The 24876-nt window shown below is 38.2% G+C and overlaps 1 protein-coding gene across 3 annotated transcripts; it reads right to left on the minus strand.

Moving 5' to 3' along the window:
- Positions 1–1495: 1495 nt before the first annotated feature.
- Positions 1496–16705, minus strand: LOC122979270 (ribosomal protein S6 kinase beta-2-like). 3 transcript variants are annotated; one of them, XM_044346593.1, is made up of 16 exons: positions 16512–16705; positions 14811–14865; positions 14593–14630; positions 14369–14483; positions 13927–13995; positions 13652–13799; positions 12494–12551; positions 12267–12367; positions 11680–11770; positions 11269–11359; positions 9972–10079; positions 8178–8240; positions 7139–7216; positions 4472–4579; positions 4251–4363; positions 1496–3489 (listed from the first exon to the last, which is right to left on the minus strand). In XM_044346593.1, exons 2-16 carry the CDS (start codon positions 14862–14864, stop codon positions 3312–3314), a joined length of 1413 nt encoding a protein of 470 aa, XP_044202528.1. In that variant the 5' UTR covers position 14865; positions 16512–16705; the 3' UTR covers positions 1496–3311. The 3 variants fall into 3 exon arrangements, with proteins under 3 accessions (XP_044202528.1, XP_044202529.1, XP_044202531.1); XM_044346594.1 differs by having other exon boundaries at positions 16500–16705; XM_044346596.1 differs by lacking the exon at positions 16512–16705 and adding an exon at positions 16331–16445.
- Positions 16706–24876: the final 8171 nt, after the last annotated feature.

Below are 24876 nucleotides of genomic sequence, written 5' to 3' on the forward strand. Positions count from 1 at the left end.
ACTGTTTCATTTCATTGTGCCACTTTTCATCACAAAGTATTTGTCTGTCACTCAAGACAAACTGGGCAAGGCCAGTCACGTGTTTGGCTACTGAGCTAGGGCTGTTGCTAATTATGCAAAATTCAAACATTTTTTCAAATGTGGGAAAAAATGTAATATTCGAACTGTAATAACCTGTTCGAATTCAAAATTTACAGTCCATAAGCGCAACAGATTGTCTGAAGTAGTTTGCCTTGTGATCCAGCAGAAGGGGCTTTAAAAACGGGGGACACCATTCAGGAGGTTGCTTTGGTGGAGAGATACAGGGTGCGATAGATACCCACAACTCTCAAAGCTGACTCGTTCATACCTGTGTACCAGGAACCTTTGTACACTCTGAACAGGTGTTCTCATCGGCAGGTAATATTGTAAATAAAAAGAGAGCCGCACTTGATCCAGATCAAGTTGATAGACGTCTGTTTCTGGCTAATATGCAATAGCAATGAAGTCGGGCTGTTCGGCTTGCCTGTGAGTTCTACGTTTTACCTTGCTTGCTACATTTTTAGTTCAAAGCTATTGGACATTCGATTGCTGGAAGAATGATGTTAGGCTGGTGTTAAGTTAAAAAAAAACAAACAAAAAAAACAAAAAAAGACAAATGAAAATATAGCTGTTGTCATTCATTGTTAAAGGTGCAATGTGTAAGAATTGTCAAATTCATACTCCACACTCCAGGGGGCAGCATATGACCAGAAATATGGGGTGTCTTTTATGCTACGCTATGTTAGTGCCAAATCAATAGTGCATTATAAGTGCTCTGTTAGCTAGCTAGGTAACTAGGACTTTAACTATGTAGGATAGCAATATCAATTCAGTGCTAATATTGAGCTAATGTTAGCTTGAATAAATCTAACCTCGAAGAGGAAGTGCTACTATTTCTTACTCTCATGTTAGACTGAGGGCAGACTGGACGCTACAGTGACTCACTATCGCCTCTTGAGGTACAAAGTGGTATTAGGGTGGGCCAGGGCTAGCTGGTTAACATGCTAACTTCAGTAGATATCTCTGCACAGTAGATAGATGTCTTTGACATAATGTCAAACTATTATTTCTTCACATTCTGTTGGTAATTTTAGTTAATTTTTAAATGGGGAGGGTGGAAATTAGTTCAAAAAGTGAAAGCCCTAGAATGAACTGACTACCATTAAAAATGCATTGGATTATTTCAGTATTTAATTTTTATATTAAATATGGTGTCTGTATATATTCATATGATGTCGCGCTGATGTCTCCAAATGGCCAAAAAGTCCGAGTCAAATTAACACAGATGAACACTTTGAGTCTCCGTAAGTTGCAAAGGATAGTTTTCACCTGGTAAATACATTCTTTATTCTCCAGTAAAGATCCTGGTCGACATCACAAGGCATTGAAGAAAATTGGTGATTTATCCAACAGATGTAAGGAAATGTTGAGGATCTTAAGCAATCCTATTCATGAAAATGTCTTTTTTTTAAAAAAATTGTACATACATCACTGGATTGGAAACAATAATTTAATGTATGTATTAATTATAGATTTGGCCAATAAATTAATATTTTGTTATCCTAAATTAATTTGTGACATTTGCACTTACAATCACTGCTCAAGATTATTTTGTCTCTGCTGCCTTGAAGAGCTGCCCGTGTTATAGTGCCTTAAGACACATACAAGCTTCACTGTTTTTCTAACTGCAGTAATAGAAGATATAGTGACATGTGCCCTTATAGTCCATTTGCCTCTCAGCTTTTTGATGCAAAAAAAAAAAAAAATCAAAGAGCTTAAAACATTTTGGCATCAAAAGTACCTTATAACCTCTTTGTAATCCATCCAAGTGCTGAATTAAGTGTTTGATTGAGGTTGCTTGTGGTGATTTAACCCAGCATCACCCCTTACAGGTATGTCAGGCCATAACAAACACATCAAAATATCTAGAATTTGAAGATTTTATTTTTAAATACTATTTGACCTAGGTTTCATATGTAAAAATAGGTTTGTTCGGTAACCCAAAATACTCTTTATACAAGATTATACCTCTGTTTTCTTAGAGCACCTCTTTTTACAGCCTGTTCTGACTGTTTATTGTACTGACTGTACGGATGTCTATCCTTATGTGAACACGGGACTTTTTTTATTTCTATACAGGCGCTAATTTGAGGAAGGATGATAAGAGGATGAAAACCTCCCGGTTATCCACATTAACACAGAGTATATCCCTCTTGTTAAGTGCACTCCACTCTAATGTGATTGGTCCGTTTGTACAACAAGAGGATAGCATTTGTGAAAAACATTGGCAGTAGGCATGAAGATTCTCTGATAAGATAGCTCAGAGAATTGAGAAACCGATGATAGTTGCCATGTTTTCTAAGAAATGTTCACTACAGATCAAGTTTGGCATTCATGGATACATTATTTACATACATTATTTTTGTCTGATGTAGCATTTCATTCAGTAGATTCCTATATGATACAGTTACACCCCAACATACAACTAATCTCACTACTTTCGGGTTGTGTAGCCACAAGTTACTTGATAACCTCACATCTGAAGGTCAGTTTCACACTTCACCCGTGATGGAAAAGACTTCAATCAAGTGGACCTTCATCAGTTATCTTAATTAAAACGTCAGCCTATGATAGGCGACCTCTTTGCACAAACTCTGATGAACTAATTAAAAGCTGATGAACTAATTAAACCCCAGAAAACTCTATATCATAGCTTCAATTTTCTGTAATTATACTACCATGTACATACAAAATGAAACACTGTTACCAATCAATCAGTCACTTAGCTGACCTCGACTGCTCACGATAGAGTTAGGTAATTTGGTGAGGAAAAATCAATGGTTTATCAACTCTTCTGTTGTTCTCTTTCTAGTTCTATTTGAATAAAATATTTTCACTGTTTCCCATGTATTAGTGCCACAGTGGGACAGATCTGTAGTGACATAATGAAGTTGTAAATTAAAGCTTTATGCAGTCAAGTCTGTTTTATCATCTGTGATAGACAATAAGACTAAAGTTCTTTGAACTAGCTTGAGGAAAATAAAAGCATGGAAATTCCACGCTGCTCCAGTGATTAATCTACCTGTAGATAGTCACTATGACAAACAGTATGCTCCAAGTAGTACTGTATTCATTTTCAAAGATTTCAATTTCAAAAAAAACGTTGGCTTTTCAGTGACTCCAAGTTAAACCACTTCAAATAAAATATGATACCAGCAAACTCAAAACACAGCTCCCTGCCTTGACCCTTGTTACCTATACTAGAGAAAATGTTAATCTGACCAAGGTCTTCATCTCCGGTGTCCCTTCTGCTTCTTGTTCCTGGCAGGGGTCCTGATAGGCTGACTAGCAGCTCCGTTCTCCAGCGGCACGGAAACTGGAGCTGTTGGTGGAGAGTTGGGAGAGAACAGGTCTGACTCTCCGTCGATGCTGGACTTGAAGGGTCCGGCTGGGGAAAATTTCAGAGGACTAAAAGATGAAAAAAAGGAGAAAAAAGACAGGAGAAAAGAGGACAAAACATTACAGCACCCTACATTCATCCTGCAGCAAATGCAGAATTTCACACGATCATTAATACTAATGATTTTCACTCGTACACTGTGTGAGCACGTTATCACCCTACGTTATCATGGAATTGTTTTGAGTCATCGACTAGTGCATCAAATCCCAGAATCCTCCTTCTCCTCATTCTTCAAAGGACATCTACCATGAATGTATAAAGAGAACATCTACTTGAAAGGTACCGTTATAAGAGTAATGTAGCTGCTTTAAGGAACAGAGCAGTGTGTAATGTGTGTGTGTGAAGTGAGTGTATCGTTGAGCAAGTGGAGAGAGCGAGTGGCAGAAAAGTGACAGTGAATGTGAGCGGAGCAGAGGAAAAGGTTTGCAGTAAGTTGTCAATATGGCATTAATTGTAGAGTACAGACTACAGTGTGTCAGTTAATAAATGCTGCAGATTCTCAAGACCAAGAAAAGTTGTTGTTTTCCCAACTTCTGGAAAAGTGAAGGGGGTTAGCCCCAAAGTTAGCAACAATGGGTTAGCCTAACCTGACCAGGCTCACTTAAGGTGAACTGACCTTTAAGGTGGACCAGTTATTTTCATTTTAGTGTCAATCTAAGCTGCAATTGCCCAACCCCAACCCCCCACCCCACCGGAACACACCACCAGAACTGAAACATAAATAAACTCACAGAATGTCGAGCTACCCGAGTGTGTGTGTGTGTGTTACCTGATGGGTGTGCGTGGGCTGCTGTTGTGTCGACGTACAGGCCGTGTTCTGGGTTCGAATGAGAAGCCTTCTTTCAGACTCTCTAGGACCGAAGGAGCCACGTAGGTGAAGCCCTGATGGGAATAATCAATATGGATGGATACCAATAACATAAACTGTGGTTTCTATAGCCTGACTATAAACTAGACTAAAAAAAAGACTGATAAGGAACAGTATCTCACAGCGAAGGCAAGCTCTGCACTGTGACTGAGTGAGGTGTCATCTGGACTGTCCACTGGTGTTTGTCTGGTAAACCTGGTGTCAAACTGGCTCACGTCCTCGTCCGAGTGCTACGGAGAGACAGAGAGGGGAACACAGACACAACCATTCAGTTAGAGAGAAAAGAGTGAAGAAGAGAAAAAGAAAAATTTATAAAAAAGGTATACAAAAAGGTATGAAGGTGCAAGCAAGGGTGTAGGTTTGATTTGGAGAGTGGTGGGGACATATATTTGGCATGGGGTTCGGGGGTCCTCCCCCAGAAAATTTAGGAGGTTTTCATTGCAAAATTAATACTTTGTTGAACACAATTAAACGTGAGAAATTATCAGTGCAATCACAGCGTTGTTACTTTTGAATACATAATTTAACTGGTGCTCTCTGCCTGGCCTGAGCTCCGTCGCTTTCTCTCTCTCTCTCTCTTTGTCTGCCTGTATCTCTCTCTGATGCCTATATGGACAACCACTACGTAATACACTGTCACTGACAACCATGTTTGTCTAGTTTTGGCCTTGCACATGGGATAAACTGCTTTTTAACGATTACATCAGAAGGATGTGCTCAATGAGATAATATTACAGCTCAAAATTAGAATAAGTGATGGGAGAAATTTGTTTAAGACAATGCTCAAATTAGAAGGAGGAAACATTACAGCTCATAGTGCAAATTCTTATGTGTTCACTCCTCTTTTCTTTCCCTGCCTGGCCTGGCCTTTCTCTCCTTCTTGTTCTGTCTCTCTCTGATGTCTGTATTAACAACAAAGCTAAATGAAAATGAATTGAACTTCTAATCTACTATACAAGTTATGAAAATGAAGGGAACGGGACAGAGTGCACAGTGAACTCTGCAGTCACACATTTCTCCGCGTCAGTTATGCTAACCCATTGTTGCTAACTTTGGAGCTATCTCCCTTCACTTTTCCAGCACTTGGGGAAACAACTGACTTGACTTTTTAGCATTTATAAACTGTTACACTGAAGTCTGTACTATACAGTGACGGTGGATGTGAGCGTGGATGCTGCTCCGCTCGCATCCACCGTCACTTTCCTGTCGCTCATTCTTTCCCGCTCGATACGCCGACATGCCATATTCCTTAACAGAGTTACGCTATCAATAGTTTCCCAGGCAACGACATGGAGGTAGACTCACGTACCGGAACAGTGCTGCACAGACACTCCCAATGGATATTTGGCGTTTTTTTTTTTACATTAAAAAAAAATGTTTTTGGCCTAGCGGGAGTTCTTGTTGTTGTAATTATAGGAGAAACACTGATTCAGTAAACGCTCAGTGAACGTTGGGTACAGTTAGACCCAGCAGTCTCCATTAGGTTGGGTGAGTTCAAAGTTGTGAAAACAACGGGGGTGTATTCTAGCCACAACAGAAGACAATCACTACTCAACAATGTCACAAAAGTCTCTGCTGAGTTTGGATTGCTGAAAATGTCAAAGAGACCAAAGTTATGGTGATAAGCAAAAATGCAGTTCAAGCTGACATCTACATCGGAAACAACACGATGGAAATAAGTGTCCTCCCTTACGTACCGTTGTGCAGAACTAAATGACAAACGAACGCAGCTAGGAAATAAGGTGAAGGACAGCAATGGCACACACAAGCACTACCAAGCTCTGGAACATATGGAAAGATAGATCTGTGAGCACTGGCACCAAGAAACACCTCCTCAAGAGTCTTGTCTGGCCAGTAGCCTTCTGTGGCAGTGCAGACATGGACCCTTAAAGTAGCTGATGAAAAGAAGTTGACAGCATTTGAGATGTGGACGTATAGACAGATCCTCAGGATATTGTACATCGAAAGGAAATCCAATTATTTCATCCTAGAAAAGATTGGCACGAAACCATTACTTATTGAAACTATTATCCAAAGGAAACTTCACTATTTTGGACACATCTCAAGAACTGATGACACACTGGAACGTATTGTGCTTTAAGGCACAGTAGAAGGAAGCAGCTCATGAGACAGAAGACGACATCGAGAAGTGGACCAGCCTCACTGCCAGAGGTGCAAGAGGTTTGACTGCCAAAAGATTGCAGAGGAAGAAAGTGGTCAGCGAGGCTCTGGTACAGTACAGCATATGATGATGATGATGATGACGAACAATCAGTGTGTTTAATTTGATACTGAGACCATGATGTTATGATCACAGGAGGCAAAGGGCACTGTGCTGTTTCTGATTCATCCAAAATACACTCCAGCAATAATATCGCTGCATGTAAAGGAGGCAGGAACAAAGCAAACAAACACCAATAGAAACTCTATTTCTCATCCAATGGGAACATGAGGGAGTTACCCCTATGTAGAGCTGATGGAAATTATATTTGATATAAACACAATTAATATCAAGTTAGTGGCTGGGACAATTTAAGTCATTAGAAAAGTGGTAGGGATATATCCCCATAGTCCCTACTATAAATTATGTCCATCAGCACAAGTAAGACAGTAAGAGGACATAGACAGTGAGCGTTTAGTAATGAAAGAAAGAGAGCAAAAAATCATCAGCCTTTTCATAGTGCATGATGTCGTTTGCTGAATTAACTACACCAGAATACCAAGCATATAATTTACTTAACGAGCTACTCGCTGACACAACAGGAAGAAAATGACAACTGATGACTTACCAGCTGTGGTTTGTATGGTGGCTCCACACTCTTGTTCAGCAGGTCATCCCAGCTGATGTGTTTGAAGAATGGATGTTTCTGCAGAGGAACAAAAGAGATGCTAATTCATACAGAATATTGTCTCTGGTCCCTTTCCAGCTGTCCCTTTCCCTATTTTACCATTGATTAGACTGACTACCCCTGCTCTCCTTTTATACATTTTTACCATAATACATATTTAAAAGGCTTCTTTTTGACAAATTGAGTGTCCTCTTCTCCCTGGCACTTGGCTATTTTGTTATTTCTGTATTTTTTAAATAAATAATATAAACTTTAAAAATAATTAAATTGAGTTGTTTTCCTCACAGAAATGAGTTAAATGTTGAGTCATATATCAAAAAAGAAAAAAATTCTTACACCCCTTAAAATCAAGAGGGCGTCCTGACCCCTGCGTAGCTTTGCTGAACCCTAATGGGGGTTGGGACCCCGGGTTGAAAACCACTGCTCTAGAACACATCTTCTGTATATCTCTGCCTTTACGCTTGTATTTTTATGTATTTTGGTTCACCCAGTTATAATGCAGATAGCCAGGATGCCATGTAAACACAAGGTGGAAAGAGGATATTTAGTGTGTGCAGTATGTTTTAAGTAAAATGGCTTTATTTGGCCCAGTATAAACTGTGGTCTAGTGATGTGTCTGTATCAACTGCTAGCAGAAGGTACGTCACATTGCTTGCATTTTAATTCTAGGGGACAGTAGTTGTTGTTGTTGTGTGCACTAACCACCAGCAGGTGACAACTGCAAGCAAGGTGAAGTAAATACTAGGTTTGTCTATACAGGAGGCGTTTCAGCTGTGTTTTTCAGTTCTGTCTCATACATGTCTGACAGAGCAGATTTGCTTTGCTTAGTTTGGGGTTTTTTTTTGTTATTTGACAGCTGAAAGTAGCAGAAGGACAGGAAACAGAGGTAGAGAAAGAATGGAACCACAGACATTGCAGTTATGTGGTATGTGTCTTGACCAGGAGGCTACCAGACCAACCCATTATTATAGTTAGTTACCTGAATATCAGCACAGTCTGCTTTGCTAGAGCCAAGTCTTTGGGATGGATTCTTCTTCAACAGCTGGAAAACAAGTAAAAAAAGAGAGAGCGGTGCATTTATTTTTGATAATTGTGTTTACAAATAAGTTTGTGCTCAAATTTTATATAATAGTCTGAGACTTTCCCATTCACTTGAAAGGGAAAGTGGTGCGCCAACACCACCTACTATGACCTCAATAATAAACATAAAGTTGAATTATCACTTTCTGACATTGTCAACAAAAACTGAAAGTGTATAAGCTTCATAAAAGTAGAATTTATAGCAGAGCTGTTGTACTGAATTGCACAGGTGTTCCTGACTGGACCAAAGTGATTTGGACTGACTGAGCACAATACTGGCTGAAGCCCAGTGCCTACATCTTTAGAAGATTTACCCAAATTTTACAGTATGCATTGCTTTTAAGAGGACTACTCTGTGCAGTTAGAGGGGTAACTTTGTTTGCATGACAGGGAACCTTTCCAGAAGAAAGACAGGGGAACACATACTAAAACAAAAAGCTGGCAAGGCCTCATTTTACTTTCATGGCTTAAACAATCAGCATAATGTAATGTGCTCTATTCAATAACATCATATATTACACTTGGCTTTAATGTGCTTACTGCATGTGTTATCAAATTTCATTAGTCAATCTAGAATCAATTTATTTTAGATAACAACATGCACCCACTTTGCAATATCAAAGAGGATCATGTTCCTTGGAGTTCACAAGCAATTTAAACCAACATATTAAACACTGCCTGAGTGGTTTAATCAAAGTCAGAAGCCTCACAGACAATTAGAAATGATACATCAATGCAAATTGATCAAATGCATTTATTCTTTCAAGAATGCTGCCAATTTGTTAATTTCTAGGGCTGCCCCCTAATGGTCGACCAAGCCTACAGTTGATGAGAAGAGTCTTAGTCGACCAAGTTTCCATTGGTCAGTTAGTCGCAGGAAAAGAAAAAAAAAAAAACAACCTTAAACCCCATTCGGGAGATGTGCCTTGTTTTTGACAAGACTAGGTTAAAACCTAGTATGTCTGGAATGTGTATGAAACGCTAGAGGGCTTTTGATTTTTGATTTTAACGACAGATACAGGAAGTGGCAATACGTGGCGACATGGCCGAGGCAAGTGATGAATTTACACCATCTTCATGACTCAGTCAGTTACTAAATCAGTCACTCAGTCAGTCAACAACAGACATTTGCGTTTATAAGGCTGGTCCCTGCAGTCCAGCCAAAAAGTGACTAGACTGTTGGGCAGGAAATCATCCAAAGGTCTCCTTGATGGTTGTTCCGACATATTCAGAATCATGACCACTTTTGCCATTAGCACCGTCATTAAGAAGTGGCTTACTTCATGTGTGCACTTGTAAAATTTATATTCTTAAGGCTTAATATTACAGTTTTGTATTTCTCTGTAATGTAGTAGTGTTAACAATGTTACTTATAACATTCTTTCTCAGCCCTGGAACTCAAACTATTTTCTGATCCCCTAAAAAATATATATCTAAATAATTAAATTAATATGACTAGTCAGCTAATGGTTTGAACTAACAACTACTAGTCAACTAGGAAAACCTTTGGTCAAGAGCAACCCTAGTTGGCTTAAACATATTACACTGAAAAATGTGTGCATCATTGACTCAGGCCTTTTTATGTCAGAAGAATGAAAAGGCCCCAGGAGAGCAAAAAATGGTCCAAATCTACATTTGGGCATCTTCTGTGTGTGTGTGTGTGTGTGTGTGTGTGTGTGTGTGTGTTACAGACCTTCTTGATGAGGTCCCTGGCATCGATGGTCAGGTATGGGGGCAGGTTGAGTTTACATTTCAAGATCTTATCAATGGTCTTCTTTCTGTTTTCAGCTGTGAATGGAGGCTGGTGGGGGATCACAGGAGGGAGTCAGTGGTTTTTACAGGAGCTCAAAATTTCTGCTTTCACTCTATTCTGTGAATCCAGATTAAAATCCACCACAGTAGGGATGAACAGTATCACCAATAAGCTATTTTGGGTGGTAATGCATGTAGTAATATCACTCACTTATGGTAAATTAAATGGTAAAATTTACCCATGACAGTATAACACTGATACTGTTGTTGTTATGTGAGTTAGACAGTTATCAGTTTAATCAGTTAACTTTTATTTAAGTAGTCAAAGAAATCTCTCTGAACTTCCTTCTTTCTGCTTTCTTACAGTTTGACCCATTCGCTCAATAAAAGACTTGCAAAAAGGGCATTCTGAAGCATGTGTTGTATTTTCAGTTCACTGATACAGTAATTCATATCTTTAAAAAAGGTGTTGCACAATCCAGACAGTAGCTGACATGAGACGACTTTGCTAGGATGAGAGAGATGTTAACAATGCATTGCCATGCATTCTGTTGATATAATAATGTGCAGTTGTTCAGTAAACAGCTGAAGTTGAAATGTAAGGTTTCTGTCATTTTTGGGGTAACTTACAGGCAAATCCTCACAGGCCAGGCACTCTCTGCATCACTTTTTTCTCCCTCAATAAAATACCTAGGCTACACTATTCAGCCTGCGTATTGGTAAAGTAAGGCAATAAGAAATGACTCAAGGGCTCCAAAGGAGTTGTGAAAAACAAATCAAAAATTCAAGAAGGGAGGCACAACATTGCCCAGGTTGTTCTCAGTAACAGAGCTGGTTGGTCTTTAAAAGCTTTTCTTTGACTTGCAGGTCAGTCTTCTTTCCAACCCTCATCTACTGTAACACATTTTGGATACAGATCTGACAAATGAGAACACTGATACAAGCTGCAGAGATGAGATTCTAACCAGGGGCGATGCTCTCACTCTGTCACTCAGAGTGAGAGCTCAGGCAGCTGCTCTTTCACTATAAGAGGAGTGAGTTGGAGTGAAGTGGGCACCTGGTAAGACTGCCTTACTTTAGAGGTGCTCTAACCATGGCTGACTGAGAGGAGACAGAGCAGACAAACCTCCCAGCTGGAGCACGTGGTTATCCCCCAAACATCAGGCCATCAGCATGTCCTGACACAGTTTTCCTCATGATGCAATTATTAACTATTCTCTCACATAACTCTAGCTTACCGATCCGGTCATCATGTCGTACATCAGGGCCCCCAGGCTCCACCAGTCTACTGCTCTGTTGTGACCCAACCTGGTCAAGATCTCTGGAGCCCTGTAAGAGAGAAAGAGAGAGAGAGACTAAAAAAAAAGAAATTGAAAAGTGAAGTGAAAAGTGTGGACAAATGGCTGTTAATATTTATGATGGTTAAAAAAAATATATATATACTGTATCTCAGAATATCAAGTGCATTTGTTTGGTAATTGTATTTGCACATTTACGAAGTACACAAAGTTCTAAGTTTGTACATGATGTTACAACTAGCAGCTAGCATCCAGTTTTACATGTGGATGTTAAAGGAGTTAAAAATCAAGAAAGTGTGGAAGTGAACTATAGATTTGTGTGTATGTGAGAGCGAGTGCAGTGTTACCCACATGTATTCTATGGTGCCACAGAAGGTGTGTGTGACGGTTCCATCATGAATGGATTCCTTACAGAGGCCGAAGTCAGTTAGCTTGATGTGTCCTTTAAATAGAAAGAAGCTTTTGAATGATCATTATTCCTGATTCATCGGTAAGGCTGCATTTACTGCATATTACAACTGAGATGAACTATTCAAGTGGTATATGTATGATGTTGGTATCACAGAAGTCTAATGTTTAACTTCTAACCATGTCAATTTAATAAATCCTATAGAATATTTACATCCTAAAGCTTAGATGACCTCACATATCTTTAGAATGTAAAGTGCTGGTGATTAAGAGAGGTAAGGCATATTTATTAATTTAAGAGCTATATTATAATAAAATATTTTTAAAAAACCATGGGAACCCTGACACCTTTAGATAGAGAAAGTACATCTTCAATAATCTTTAACGCAAGACACACATTAACAGTCATTTTGTGCTTTTTGACATTAAATATACTTACTTTAAGCTTATATATCAATATTTTAATGCAAATATCCTACTTTGCTAATATTTATTTGCATATGTTTCCAGACAAACACATGGTGCGGTACCTTGGTGATTGAGCATGATGTTTTCAGGTTTGAGGTCTCGGTAAATGATCCCGTTAGAATGGAGGTGACCTAGAGCCAGTGTGATCTCTCCTAAATAAAAACTACACACAAAGACCATTACCTAAATTAAATATTTCAAATGAAACCATCATTACCATGATAAAGCTCTGCAAACCGGAAGTTGCTGCATATGCGTAAACATTTAGCTGAGGAGAGGAAATCTTTACCAAGCAGTGTCCTCCATGAAGATGCCTTCCTTCTCCAGCTGCATGAACAGCTCCCCTCCTGCAGACAAACAGTACAGTGAGGTTAGTGGTAGTAGGGATTCTTCCTCCCACCCATTCCTTCATCTCTCCGTTTTCTTTTCCTACTTCGATCCCTTCTATCCCCTCAAACAACCATATTGCCATAGATGCTAAGACTACTAGATGCTAAAGGACGACTTCACAGATTTTCAAGTTGATTCCTGTGGATCTAATGTGGGTAGAATTATATATGAATGACATTTAACTTTTTTCTGTCTTCCCTGTATCCGTATCCTGATCTACCTTAGACTCCTCATTTTTTTGTATTGGTGCCTTCAAGGACTGTCAGAGGGGTGGGGGTCTCCCAAAACACTCCGTCCGCCATGTTGTTTTCTGTTGTTTTCAGACAAAACAGAGTATAGAGGAGGAAGCAGAACTATGCCGGTGCCAGGTGAGTGTTGTCAAAAAGACTGGAGACAGAACTGAAAACTCTGTGCTGCAAGTAACTTCACGGTGCTTTGGTAATCCTGACTTTGTTTTATAAACCGAATATTATACTGACTTTGCCGACTCTGAATACAGAACAGCACAACAGCGAGTGTGTGTTACCTGTAGCTTATGCAGCTGCATTCAGCATGAGCATAATCAGGCTCGTAACAATAAAAGAAACAGCGTTTGGTTACAGTCTTTCACCCCTTCGTCCACGATTGTTTCCCAAACCAAGCTGAAATGGAGACTGCAGACTCAGAGGTTTTTTGAATGTCCACTGGCACCGATGTATCCACCGATGCAGCATTCTGGCTTGTGTGCAGCTCTTGGTAAGTTTGCAATGGTCCACATAACCACCTCCAGTGTGTTTGTTTTATGATCCTAGTGTACAAAACTGGACTGAAGAAATGATTTCCCCCTTATGAGCGATAGGGGAACTACAGCCTTTTTCTCAGTTTTGTCTAGTCATAGGGCATCAATTTAAAAAATAATTGCCTATTTCTACTACATAGGTGACCTAGTTTTAAGAAATCAACGTATTTACAGCGGAGAAGTTCCTCTTTAAGGGGTCTGATCAGGTGAGTGTATCCTCCATCCTGTGTTTTCATCTTCCTCCACCCACCAGTCCATCCCTCAGTGCCTCTATCTTACCGCTCAGACACTCCAGTATGAGGTAGAGTTTTCCCCCAGTCTGGAAGGCGTACAGGAGATCCACGATGAACGGGTGTCTCACCGTCTCCAGGATCTCACGCTCTGCTCGCGTATGGGCCGTGTCTTTGGCATTACACACAATCTTAGCCTTGGGACAAACAAGAAAGAGAAAGGGAAAGGAGGGAAAAACAAAATTGAGGAAGGAGGACAAATGGATGAAATACACTCAATATCTTACAATTTGTGTCTAAGGGGAAGCTGTTACGCTTAAGTACCTTTTTCAGGACCTTCATGGCAAATATTTTCCCCATCTGGGCACCTTGAACCTTCCTCACCTGGAAAACCTGGGAAAAAAACATTTTGTTTTGATATGAATAACATAAAAAAGAAGTGTGTATTGAACTAAGCTAGGACCTAACAATGTTTAAAGAGATAGTTATATCTGGTGCTGAAACAATTAATAACAATAGATAATTTCAGTATTTTTATTTATCTTATTTTTATTATTTTCTGATATTTTATAGACCTAACAATTAATAAAAACAATCAACAAAATAAGTTGTAGTTTTATTTTGTTGTAATTGCTTGTCTGAATAGTTACTTCTCTAATTATTATTAACAAAAAGAAGATTCAAAAGTCTAAAACTAGACAGATTTCAAGGGGCAAGTCATGGTTGTGGTTGTCAAATATGCACACGTATACACAAGCATGCACACCTTCCCATACGCTCCTTTTCCCAGCACAGTGAGAAGCTCAAAGCAATCAGGTCCAACTCTCTCACTATCTCTGTTGACGCTCTCACTGGTCAGCTCCACTTCCTCTGTCTGAACACTGGGATAGAGAATAAGTGTGACACAGAAAAGCAGCAGGATAAGTATAAATTTGCATTATGCACCATTTCAGTGTATATTGTTAAGATTTGACAGTGAACTGGACTCACTTCTCTGGCTCTGTCACAGTGAAGTCACAGACATCATCCTGCAGATGGGGAACCACAAGCCACAGGGGTTAAACAAAATAATGATAAGAAGCATCATTATCATCATCATTACAATTACTAAAGACAAGCTGTTTAAATGACACCTTATCTTACAAACCAAAGAAACCATAAATAAATGAGGCTAATGTGGTGTATTTCTGATATAAAAGTGATCAGACCTCTGTATCACTGATGTCCTCTGTCTCCAAGTCTATGTCGAACACTCCTGCCATCCTGAAACAGAGACAGCACAGTCAAACACTTTGTTGTGTTTCATTTGACCAGAGGCTCATTAATACTTTCACTTCAGTGAGGAATGTAGTGTCGCTCTACAACTATGAAACACGCTCACTCCTGAGTAACAGTAACCTAACAGAATTGTTCAACACTTACGGTAATAACAGAAATTAGACATTACAGGAACACTGCATAAGTTTATAGTCAGTCTAGAATCTGAATGACAATTACAGTGTAGTATCACAGAAGTAAACAGTATCAGTAAAATCAGTAATTTTATCTCATATAGCCAGAGTTTTGTTGTAATAGTTAATTTGTGTAACTGAATGCGCTGTACAGACAAAGAGGGATCATAGGGATCATTCATCCTTATACACTTAAAGGACAGATTCACAATTTTTCAAGTTAAAACAACAGTCAGGTGTCCATATGAACAGTGAAAGAGGTTTTCCTCACTGTGATCATTCCTCCTGTTCATACTAGCTATTAGAAGATCCCCTTCAAATGTGCTTTCAATGTATGTAATGGAGGCCAAAATCCACAGTGTGTCCACACAGTCATTTTATGCAAAAATGCATTTAAAAGTTTACATGAAGCTTATATGAGGCTATCTGCCACATTTACAGTCTTTTTAGCATCAAATTCCCTCTTTGTGTTTCCTCAGACAGTGTTTCCCCGTTGAGCTGCGGTGGAAGTATAGTAACAAAAAGAGGGACTTACTAAGAAGACTGTAATATTAGAAGATATCTACTTGATTTGACTCATTTGACTGGCTGAATCTTCATATTAGCTTCAGATAAACATTTAAATACATTTTTATACAGAAGGAGGACTGTGGATTTTATCCCCCATCATTTACATTGTAAGTTCTTTATGAAGGGATCTTCTAACAGTCAGTATGGACAGGAGGAATGATTACAGCAAGAAAAGCCTGTTTCAATGTTTATATGTACTCCTTACTGTTGTTTTAAGACAGACTTGAAAAATTGTGAACCCATGCTTTAACAGCTGCTGATCTTTCTTGAGGATCAAATGAAAGTTGGTGTGTCTATAACTGATTTTGTTAAACTTCATCAAGGCCCTGCTGAAGTCTCCGGATCCCAGTTTGAGATCAAGTGAACTAACGTTACTGCAAATGGTCAACGTCCAGTCACCCAGGCAATGCTGAGAGATTAAACACAACACACCAAACCTAGCTACTATAGCTGACAGAGTGTTGGTAAAAACAGTGTTTAGTAAACGTGTGGGAGCATCTCAACTCAAAGTACTTTGGCCTACCTAAAACCTAACGTTAGTCGAGCCTCCACCAAGCAGTTATCGTGGCCAAACACGGCAGTGCTACAATGCTTAAAGAGAGCTAGCTTAACTTCTCACGCTAGCACGCTATGCTAATAACACCCAAAACAACAAGCGCACATGTGAACATGACAGCATTTGTTGTGGTTTCACTGAGCTGACTTACGTCCACAGATGGTCTGTAAGCTTAATGGCGTGCTACTTTTTTTTGGAGAATTTCACACTGGTTACAACTGGCTGACAGTTCTAAATGTTCGCCATCATCACGTTGGCCGCCGGTTTGACAGGTAACGTTAGCGCGCTAATAAACATGCTAACGCTGGTTAGAATTTCACCTGATCACGCACCTTCATCCAATGGTTACTCCTTTTCACAGTTGACAGTCCGGTAGATTGAAAAGCAAGGCAGTGTTTTATACATAGATAGCAGTGGCTGCCATTATTCTTGTTACACTTTACACAGCTAAGTTACCAGACGGAGCTATGCTGCCTGCTGTTGATATCTCTGCCTGGACCTTTAACCTGTTACGTCATCACTCAAGGAGTCAATCTTCCTTTGAATTATTTACTTAGTTACTCAGGTCTCTTATCTCTATTGCTTTTTTGATTTATTTTTTCTTCATTTTTTTATCCTGTACCTTTATGTTGTTCTTTGTCCTTTGCGGATTTGTCAAACTTTGTGTTTATGTATTATTTGTTTGTTGTTGTGTATTTCAATATTTGGCCAATTAAGTTGGAGAAAAAGAAAAAAATAACTACAGCTTCCATTGTTTTCATCTTCCTACTGATATTATTAAGTTTTATAAATGTATTGTTTGTTTTATTTCTGTTTGTATGCTTAACTTGATAATGTTTGTGACTTGATTAATGCAGTATTGAACCTGTATGTCGTGCAACTGTTCTATTCTTATGTTGCAATAAAAATGTAAAAAAAAAAAAATCTGTTACAGCTAGTAATAATAATACTAAAAATAATGATGATGCTATGACTGCTTCTAATACTACTGACAACAAAATGATACAATAATAATAATAACAATAATAATAATGATGATGATGATGATGATGATGATGATTGGTATTAGTGGTATTGTATCTAACCACCTTCTAATAAAACTATTTCATTTATGAAATTATAACTGAATCTGTGATAAAACACAAAAAAGTATAATATAGTATTATAGTTACTTTGTTTGTTGCTAAAGGGGCTACCTCACCCAAATTACAAAAAACAAGACACATTTTCTCCTCACATTAGGGTGGAGGAAGATACCCCAGAGACAGAAATCTCAAATCCTGGACATATCACTATGGCTAGATAGCCTACAACTGTGGGTAAGTAAAAAAAAAAAAAAGAATCAAGAAAAAAAATCAGCACCACAGTCCCCATCTAACCAACTTCCACTTGTGAGTGGGAAAGTTATAGGCTATAGAAAAACCTCAAATCCAACCTAAGAATGTACATGTTCTTACTGTCATATTGAACGTAACCCAGTCTAGCTGTGTTGTGAGAGAACGTGAAACAGACACCTCTTCACAGCATGGTTACATTACAGTATAGCATCCTCTTTCTCTGTAAGACATTCTTTTGATACAGAACTAAACAAGTTACTGAACTTGAAATCTGGCCAACATGCACAGAAGTTTTGCTGTTTTGTTTCAGGATAAAAGTAGCTTCAAGAATACTTTCCACTTTGTGGTTTTCACTTCCGTTGACATCAGCTCATGCTGGAGGCACTGGCAAACATTCAACAGTAAAACTTCAACTGATTAATCAGGCTTTATTTGTGCTGCACCTTTCATACATGTTAACGCTTTACAGGTGCTTTACAGGTGTCTGACAAACTAAGACGTAGTAGAAGTACAAACATAAAACAGTAAGGCAATGGCAGACTAATGCATACAAAACAATATGAAAATCAAATGATTGAAGGCTTTAAGTAAGACAGTAGTTTAAAGGCTCTTTCAGCCACTCTCAGATCCTCACCGATCCTTAGCAGGGAAGTGACGTCAACGTAATGTGGCTAGGTGAGTTTTGGCTTATTAGGAGGAGGCGGTTTGGGTGGATAGCTAGATGATTTTTAGTTAATTTGTTGGCAAGTTTAACATGACACATCTGCAATGTGATATTGGGCATTTTAACCCTAGATTTTTGGTGTCACATCGGGCATTCTAGTAAGAGATTTTTAGCATGACTTCAGGACATTTTTACCTCATTTTACTGTTTTAACCCAAACCATGATCTTTCCCTAACCCCAACCAAGCGTTTTTTGTGCCTAAACCTAACCAACGGCGTTAAATGACATGCAAAAAAGGTTAAAAATGTGGCGTTAAATTGGCATAAACACCTGCACGTCAAATTGGACTTTTGCATATGCACTGCACGCAATATGAGTGTAAAGTCATGTTATTTGTACGCAGATTGTGAGACTGAGTTGCAAAACCAAATGGCGAGCTTACAGGATGGTGACGCTCTCTAACCGTCAAACCGAAAGAGGTAACAAGACTGTGTCAAAATATAGAAGTGAGCCTTCAATGGAAACAGGGGGCAGGTAGTTAAAGAGGAAGTCAATGTGGTCTGTTAGACAATAACATCACAGCTGTCAGTGAAAGGAAAAAATAAAGACTTAAGAATATGAAGTCTTCCTGGATTACAATGATTCTTGTTGGTGAGTAATAATTATGTACCCTACAGTTTACAATATATCTGGATAGACAAGTAACCTTAACTCTAAGGTGATGAAATCTCACTTTTCATTTATGAAGTTTTAGTCAGGCAGGCAGGCAGACAGATCTTTAGCTTTTTTCTGATAATTACAAATGTTAGACCGGAGCAAATTGACGATAATGTAATAATAAGTGATAACACTTTACAAAGTGTTTTATAGCACAAAAGACAGATTTAAATATCATAAAAACAGGGGGAAGACAAGCAATATAGAAGGCTGTAAAAGGCAATAATTAGGACAACTATAATATCTAGGCAAAACGTAAAGAAAAGAGTAAAGAAAAGAAAGGAAATGTAAAAATAAGAGTTTTGAGAGGAGGTTTAGGCTAAAATATGTTTTTTTTTTTGGCTTACCTGAGATACTTAAACATTTAGTTCCATAGCTTTGGGGCACATACTGAAAAAAACCTTGTTAGGCAAATGCATTGATGTGAACAAACAGGAAAACCCCTATGTAAAGATCTCAGACTGCACTGGTGGTCATTATGTAAGGGAAAAATGTGTAACTTGGGACCATCTCTCCGCGAAGCCTTGAAGGCTAACAGTAAAATCTATTCTGAAACTGAAAGGCAACCTAGGCTGAAAGGCAAGTACTAGTGTAATATGTTCTCTTGGAGTTTGACTGAAAGGACTTGAAGTTCCTGTCAAAGGAAAAAATATAAATTTTATCAAAGACAACATCAAATTTTTGGGTTGTACAATTTGTAAAGCATATGCAACCCTCTGTCTGTGGACCCTATAGAGAATCTTCCCTTTTATGGGGAAAAAATTAGGATAATATGAGTACCGTGACATAATATGGGTAACATTGGTAGGAAGTGAACTTTTAAGTACATAATCGACAGTTTAAATTCTAGTGGATAAGATAATTTTCCTAAGGTTGCCAGCTGCATTTAGTCAAAAGGAAAAAAATGGAATTTTACTCCTGATCTCCAGACCCAACCATGCTTTGTAACGTCAAAATGTTTTAGCCTTTAGTTGGAATTCTTTCCATGTCACTTAACCATGGCATTTAAATCGGCATCAACATTTTTTTTGGGATTAAACCTGGCATGCATTGGTAAAGTTGGTGTCTATTCGGTCCATTCTAGTGTTCAGCACCACATCTGGGTTTTGGATGCTGTTTGTGTCTGCTGCAAAGATCCAACATGTCCAGTTTGGTTCAACAGTCACTTTGGGCTGTGACATCTCCTACATTTATGAAACAACGTGGTTTAAGCACAACCCGCATCTCACCCCAACTGTAGTCCTCTGTGCCTCCTTCAGAGAGGGACGACCGCACCAAGGTAGTATATGATTTCCTAAACTCAACTGAACTGAGGAATTGAAGAGAAAAAACCTCAGAAGTAATTTCCACACTATGTAACTCTATTTTAGTGGTGAATATGTTATGAACTTTACACCTTCTACTTACTGACCACATAGTATTATATGATATGCCTCAGCTGGCTACCACTGTGCTTTTAGGGTTCCAGCTCAGCTCTAATTTCTCAGTGGAGTTGATAAACCGATCTCTGGCACTTAAGATCAGTGGTGTTGAGGAGGGAGACCTGGGGCTGTACTACTGCATCGGAAATGTGCGTGCACGTTTAATGGTTGGGAATGGAACCATGCTTCAAGGTAAGTGTATATATTTTGGGTTGTTTTCTCACTTATTTTTGTGATATACTGTATCTCATGGAGCATTGCGGAAACTTTATCACTTCAAACATTGGTGAAGGATCAAATGAACTGACCCCTTCAGTGACTTAAAGCCATTTCACGTAATGTTTTTATATTCTGTTTTACTATATATAAGTATGTAAGTAGGCATATAAGTTACTATATAAGTTATTCAACCGACAAAACAGTTTGCTTTATACCAGTTAACTTACTTCGGACAGATTTTCCTCAGAATCCTCACACAAAAATGCAGGATTTTAAGTCTTTTCTTGTGACCAAAAAATAAAACGCTTTTTAAAAACTGCAATATAGAATGTCTATTGCTGAAGGGGAAAACATCAGCAGAACTTTTGGTTAAATAGTTTCATAATGCTGGGGAAAGAAAGAAGCTTAAAAAAATGAATCATATAAATTGTATCTCCCTATATAAAGCAAGGAATCTCTGTCTGTCTGTATGCTTGGGGGGAGGTGGGGGGGGCAGGATGTCTCAGACATGTTTTGAAAAGGCACTACAGTTCATCTAATCAACTTCAACTCAACTCAAAATTGTAGTCTCCAGATATTCTGTGTGTGAGGTGTTTAGGAGCATCGGTAAATTGTAGCGTCTACCAGTAGTATGCATGAAAGGCATTTAGAGGACAGGCACTGTTCTCTCTAGGTATTGAGAAATCAGCCCGTTCTAAACAGGCATGATTTGAAAGGGCATTGCAATAGTTAACAAGAAAACAGAATAATGCTACTTAACCTCTTACCATGCACCCCATTTTTGTGCACAAGCCTGAAAATAATGTACCCAAAATAAGACAGTTACTGTTCTTCAACCCTATTGATTACAGTCATAAACCTGGTCTCATTTAAAAGATAAATCTTTAAATTTTACTACCAAAAAGTCAGAATAGGTATAAATCATCCTGAAAATAATGCTACTGAGGTTAAAGTGTCCCACGGGTGGGACAGTGTCACTTATCAGGTTAAGGTGTGGTCAGACCAAATTGGCTAAACTGTGCAGCTCTAAAATGGTTGGTTAATGACAATCAAATGTTTAATAAGGAGCTGTATAATTTACAACTTATGGAATTGTGCTGTTAGTGTCTTAGCCATCCAACCTCCTGTAGTTTATGTTTACCACCTAGCCCACACTATTCTCTGCCACAGCCTGCTTTTTGCCACAGTGCAAGAGTAAATTATGTACCATACACACCATTAGGCAACAAAGACAGTCTGACAGAACATTTATGCTGGCAGGACATTATATACGCTGGGAATAATGGAATAACGGGGAAAAGGTGTGCAGCAGGTGAGTAATCAGGTGATAAGCACAGGCAAGAACTTGATGGGGAGAACTGGAAGAACTGGAAGACAGTTGCAGAATGTCAGGTCTGAATCAAAGAGAGAGTAGTAATGCTAAGTAAACAGGATAACAGGGGAAAAGGAGGCAGAAGAGTGAAAAAGCAACATGGAGCAAGTGAAAAAAAAATGACATTGTGTTGAAGATAACTTAACTGACATTGTTTAATGCCTAGTAATGACTGTAAGACTTTTCATATCCACACAGTATGAAAACATGACATGTAAGACTATGAAGAGCAGCATGAGAACTTCAAATATAACAACTTGATTCAATAAAATATAGCCTGAGCATCAAAAGTAGTTTTAGCCTTTGATTCATTCTCTCTATTTCCTCAGTTTCATCTCCAGGTTCTTCTCAGTTTGTCTTCCACCACTGGAACTGCGTGGTTGTTGGTACTGGGCTGCTGATTATGGTGCTGGTTATTTGCATCACCCACTGGATAACCATGTCAAAAAAAAGGACCACCAACTAGACCTCCACTGCTAATAGCACCCGAAAATACAAATCCACTCCTAACAATGCACAGCACCGGCACTGACTTTTTAACTTAACCTAAATGTTTATCTCTTGAACTAATTAAACTTCCAGTGATTAGCCTGTTCCGCACAAAACAATGTCAACAAAAAAACACACAAACTGTCCATGTCCACAACTGTGTTCATGTTCAAAAGTAAACTAACACCTAATTTTTTACTGTATGTATGTCTTTTTTTCTTTTGTTTGCACTTTCTTGTATTTTCTTTATTGTATTCCTCTGTATATGTTATTTTTGCTATATGCCTTTTAATGTTAAGTACCTGTCCTGTAACCTGCAGCTTTCTCCTGAATATGTCAATGTATCTGATGGAGAGAATATATTGTATATGCTAAAGGTCAGCATATGTAAAAACTGTAGACTGATCAGTGTTAAAGAGTTTGTAATGTGTTTTGGATGTACCAGTGAACATAGGTACTAATAAGTCCAATAATATAAGCTTTGCAAGACAACACGTTTTAATAGTGTTTTAATAGCCTAAATAAACCAGTTAAATATTGGATTGTTTTTGTTTTCATGGATTAGTGTCTCTGCTTCATATTAATTTTCAAGGCCATAAAGGCTACTAATTTAGCATGCCATACATAGTCATTAAGCTCTTATTAAACTTGAACAGTTTGAATTAAACACTGGCTGTCGCATCATCAACAAAACATTCAGATTCAGACGACTTTATTTATCCCAGAAGGGCAATTCAGTGCAATTTTTGGCATTAATCGTAATGCCAAAAAATTGTATTTCAGTTTTAAGACATATTTTGGTATTTCATATTTCTGACATCAACTTTGGTAGTTTCAATATGCCTAATTTTGATGTACAGCACATTTATGGACACAAAATAGGGTCATAAGTATTGTACTTCTGTAATTGAATTAAACTACATTGATCTTCATTCTGCAAGGCAGAATGTGTATGGAAACAAAATAGGGTCATAAGTGTTGTAGCTGTGTATTAATATATCTATGTGTGAAAACATTTTGTATGAGTACATTCAAATGTGTAAATGTGTGAAAACATTTTGATCAAATTAATTCAAATGTATGAATTTGTAAAAAAAAAAAAAAAAAAAAACAACAACAAATGGGCTTAACTTTTGAATTCATAAGGAGATCTGTAGCTTGCATGACATTTTGTGAAGAAAATAAAAAAAGATTTGCACAAATCATTTCCAATGTGCGAGAGCATAAAGAAGATTTGCACAAAGGTTTGCAGTTATACATCTGTCTGTTTCTGAGTGAAAAAAGTTCACACAGAACTAAGTTGTATGTGTGAATCCAAAGTTTTCAGCTATGAATCAAGTCTACAAGTACAAATCCAACCTACAGGTACTTTTGTCCTACATTTGACGCATCCTCCTGAATAGACAGTGGGGATGCTCAGAATAACATATCATTTCACTATCCCTCTTTGCTGCAAGTCTGTGGCTGCAACCATGAGTTCAAGGGGAGTTCCCAGACCGCAAGTAAGTCTGTTTCTCTCTGTATTTTTTAAACTCAGATTAAACTCTTCAACACTGTTCAATCTACAGTTTTTACATTAGCTCACCTTTAGCATATACAATATACTCTCCCCATCAAATACATTGAAATATTTAGGCGAAAGCTGCAGGTTACATAACAGATACTTAACATTAAAATGCTTTTATCAAAAATAACATATACAGGGGAATACAATAAAGAAAATACAAGAAAGTGCAAAAAGAAAATTAAAAAGGTTTCAGTTCATATTAGGTCATGCCTGTAAGAGGTAAGGTGAAGTTTGGTTGTAGCCACAGACTCACAGCAAAGAAAGCTTGCCCCTCGGCTCTGATTGGATATTGAATACTGGATAGTCAAATAATATGTTAATCTGAGCTTCCCTATTGGCTATTAAGGAGGAAGCGTAAAATGCGGGACAAACCTCTACCTGTAGGTTTGATTTCTACTCGTAGACTTCATTTATAGCTGTAAACTTGGGATTCACACATACAATTGAGTTATGTGTGAACTTTTTTCAATCCACAAACAGACAGATGTGTAATTTATTTGTTTGGATGTTTTTTTTACACATTCAAACATTTGAATTCATTTGATGAAAACGTTTTCACACATTTGAATGTACTCATACAAAATGTTTTCACACATTCACATGTGGTGATACACAGCTACAATACTTATGACCCTATTTTGTTTCCATACACATTCTGCTTAGCATTATGAAGATAAATGCAGTTTAATTCAATTACAGAAGTAAATGTGGAAATGAAAAAGATAAATACAAAAAACTGGAAATAAATAAAAAACGAAAACACACCTTTACAGAATTTAAACGTATTTACCTTAAATTAATTGTCTACATGAATTCATTTGGTTTGTCCTCGTGTTCCCTTTAGGTTCGCCACATACATTATCCGTACAATACCAGCCCTAGCCATGCGAGGGTAACACAAAACGACTAC

The sequence above is a fragment of the Thunnus albacares genome, chromosome 3 (genome assembly GCF_914725855.1).
Source record: "Thunnus albacares chromosome 3, fThuAlb1.1, whole genome shotgun sequence".
Lineage (NCBI taxonomy): Eukaryota > Metazoa > Chordata > Actinopteri > Scombriformes > Scombridae > Thunnus > Thunnus albacares.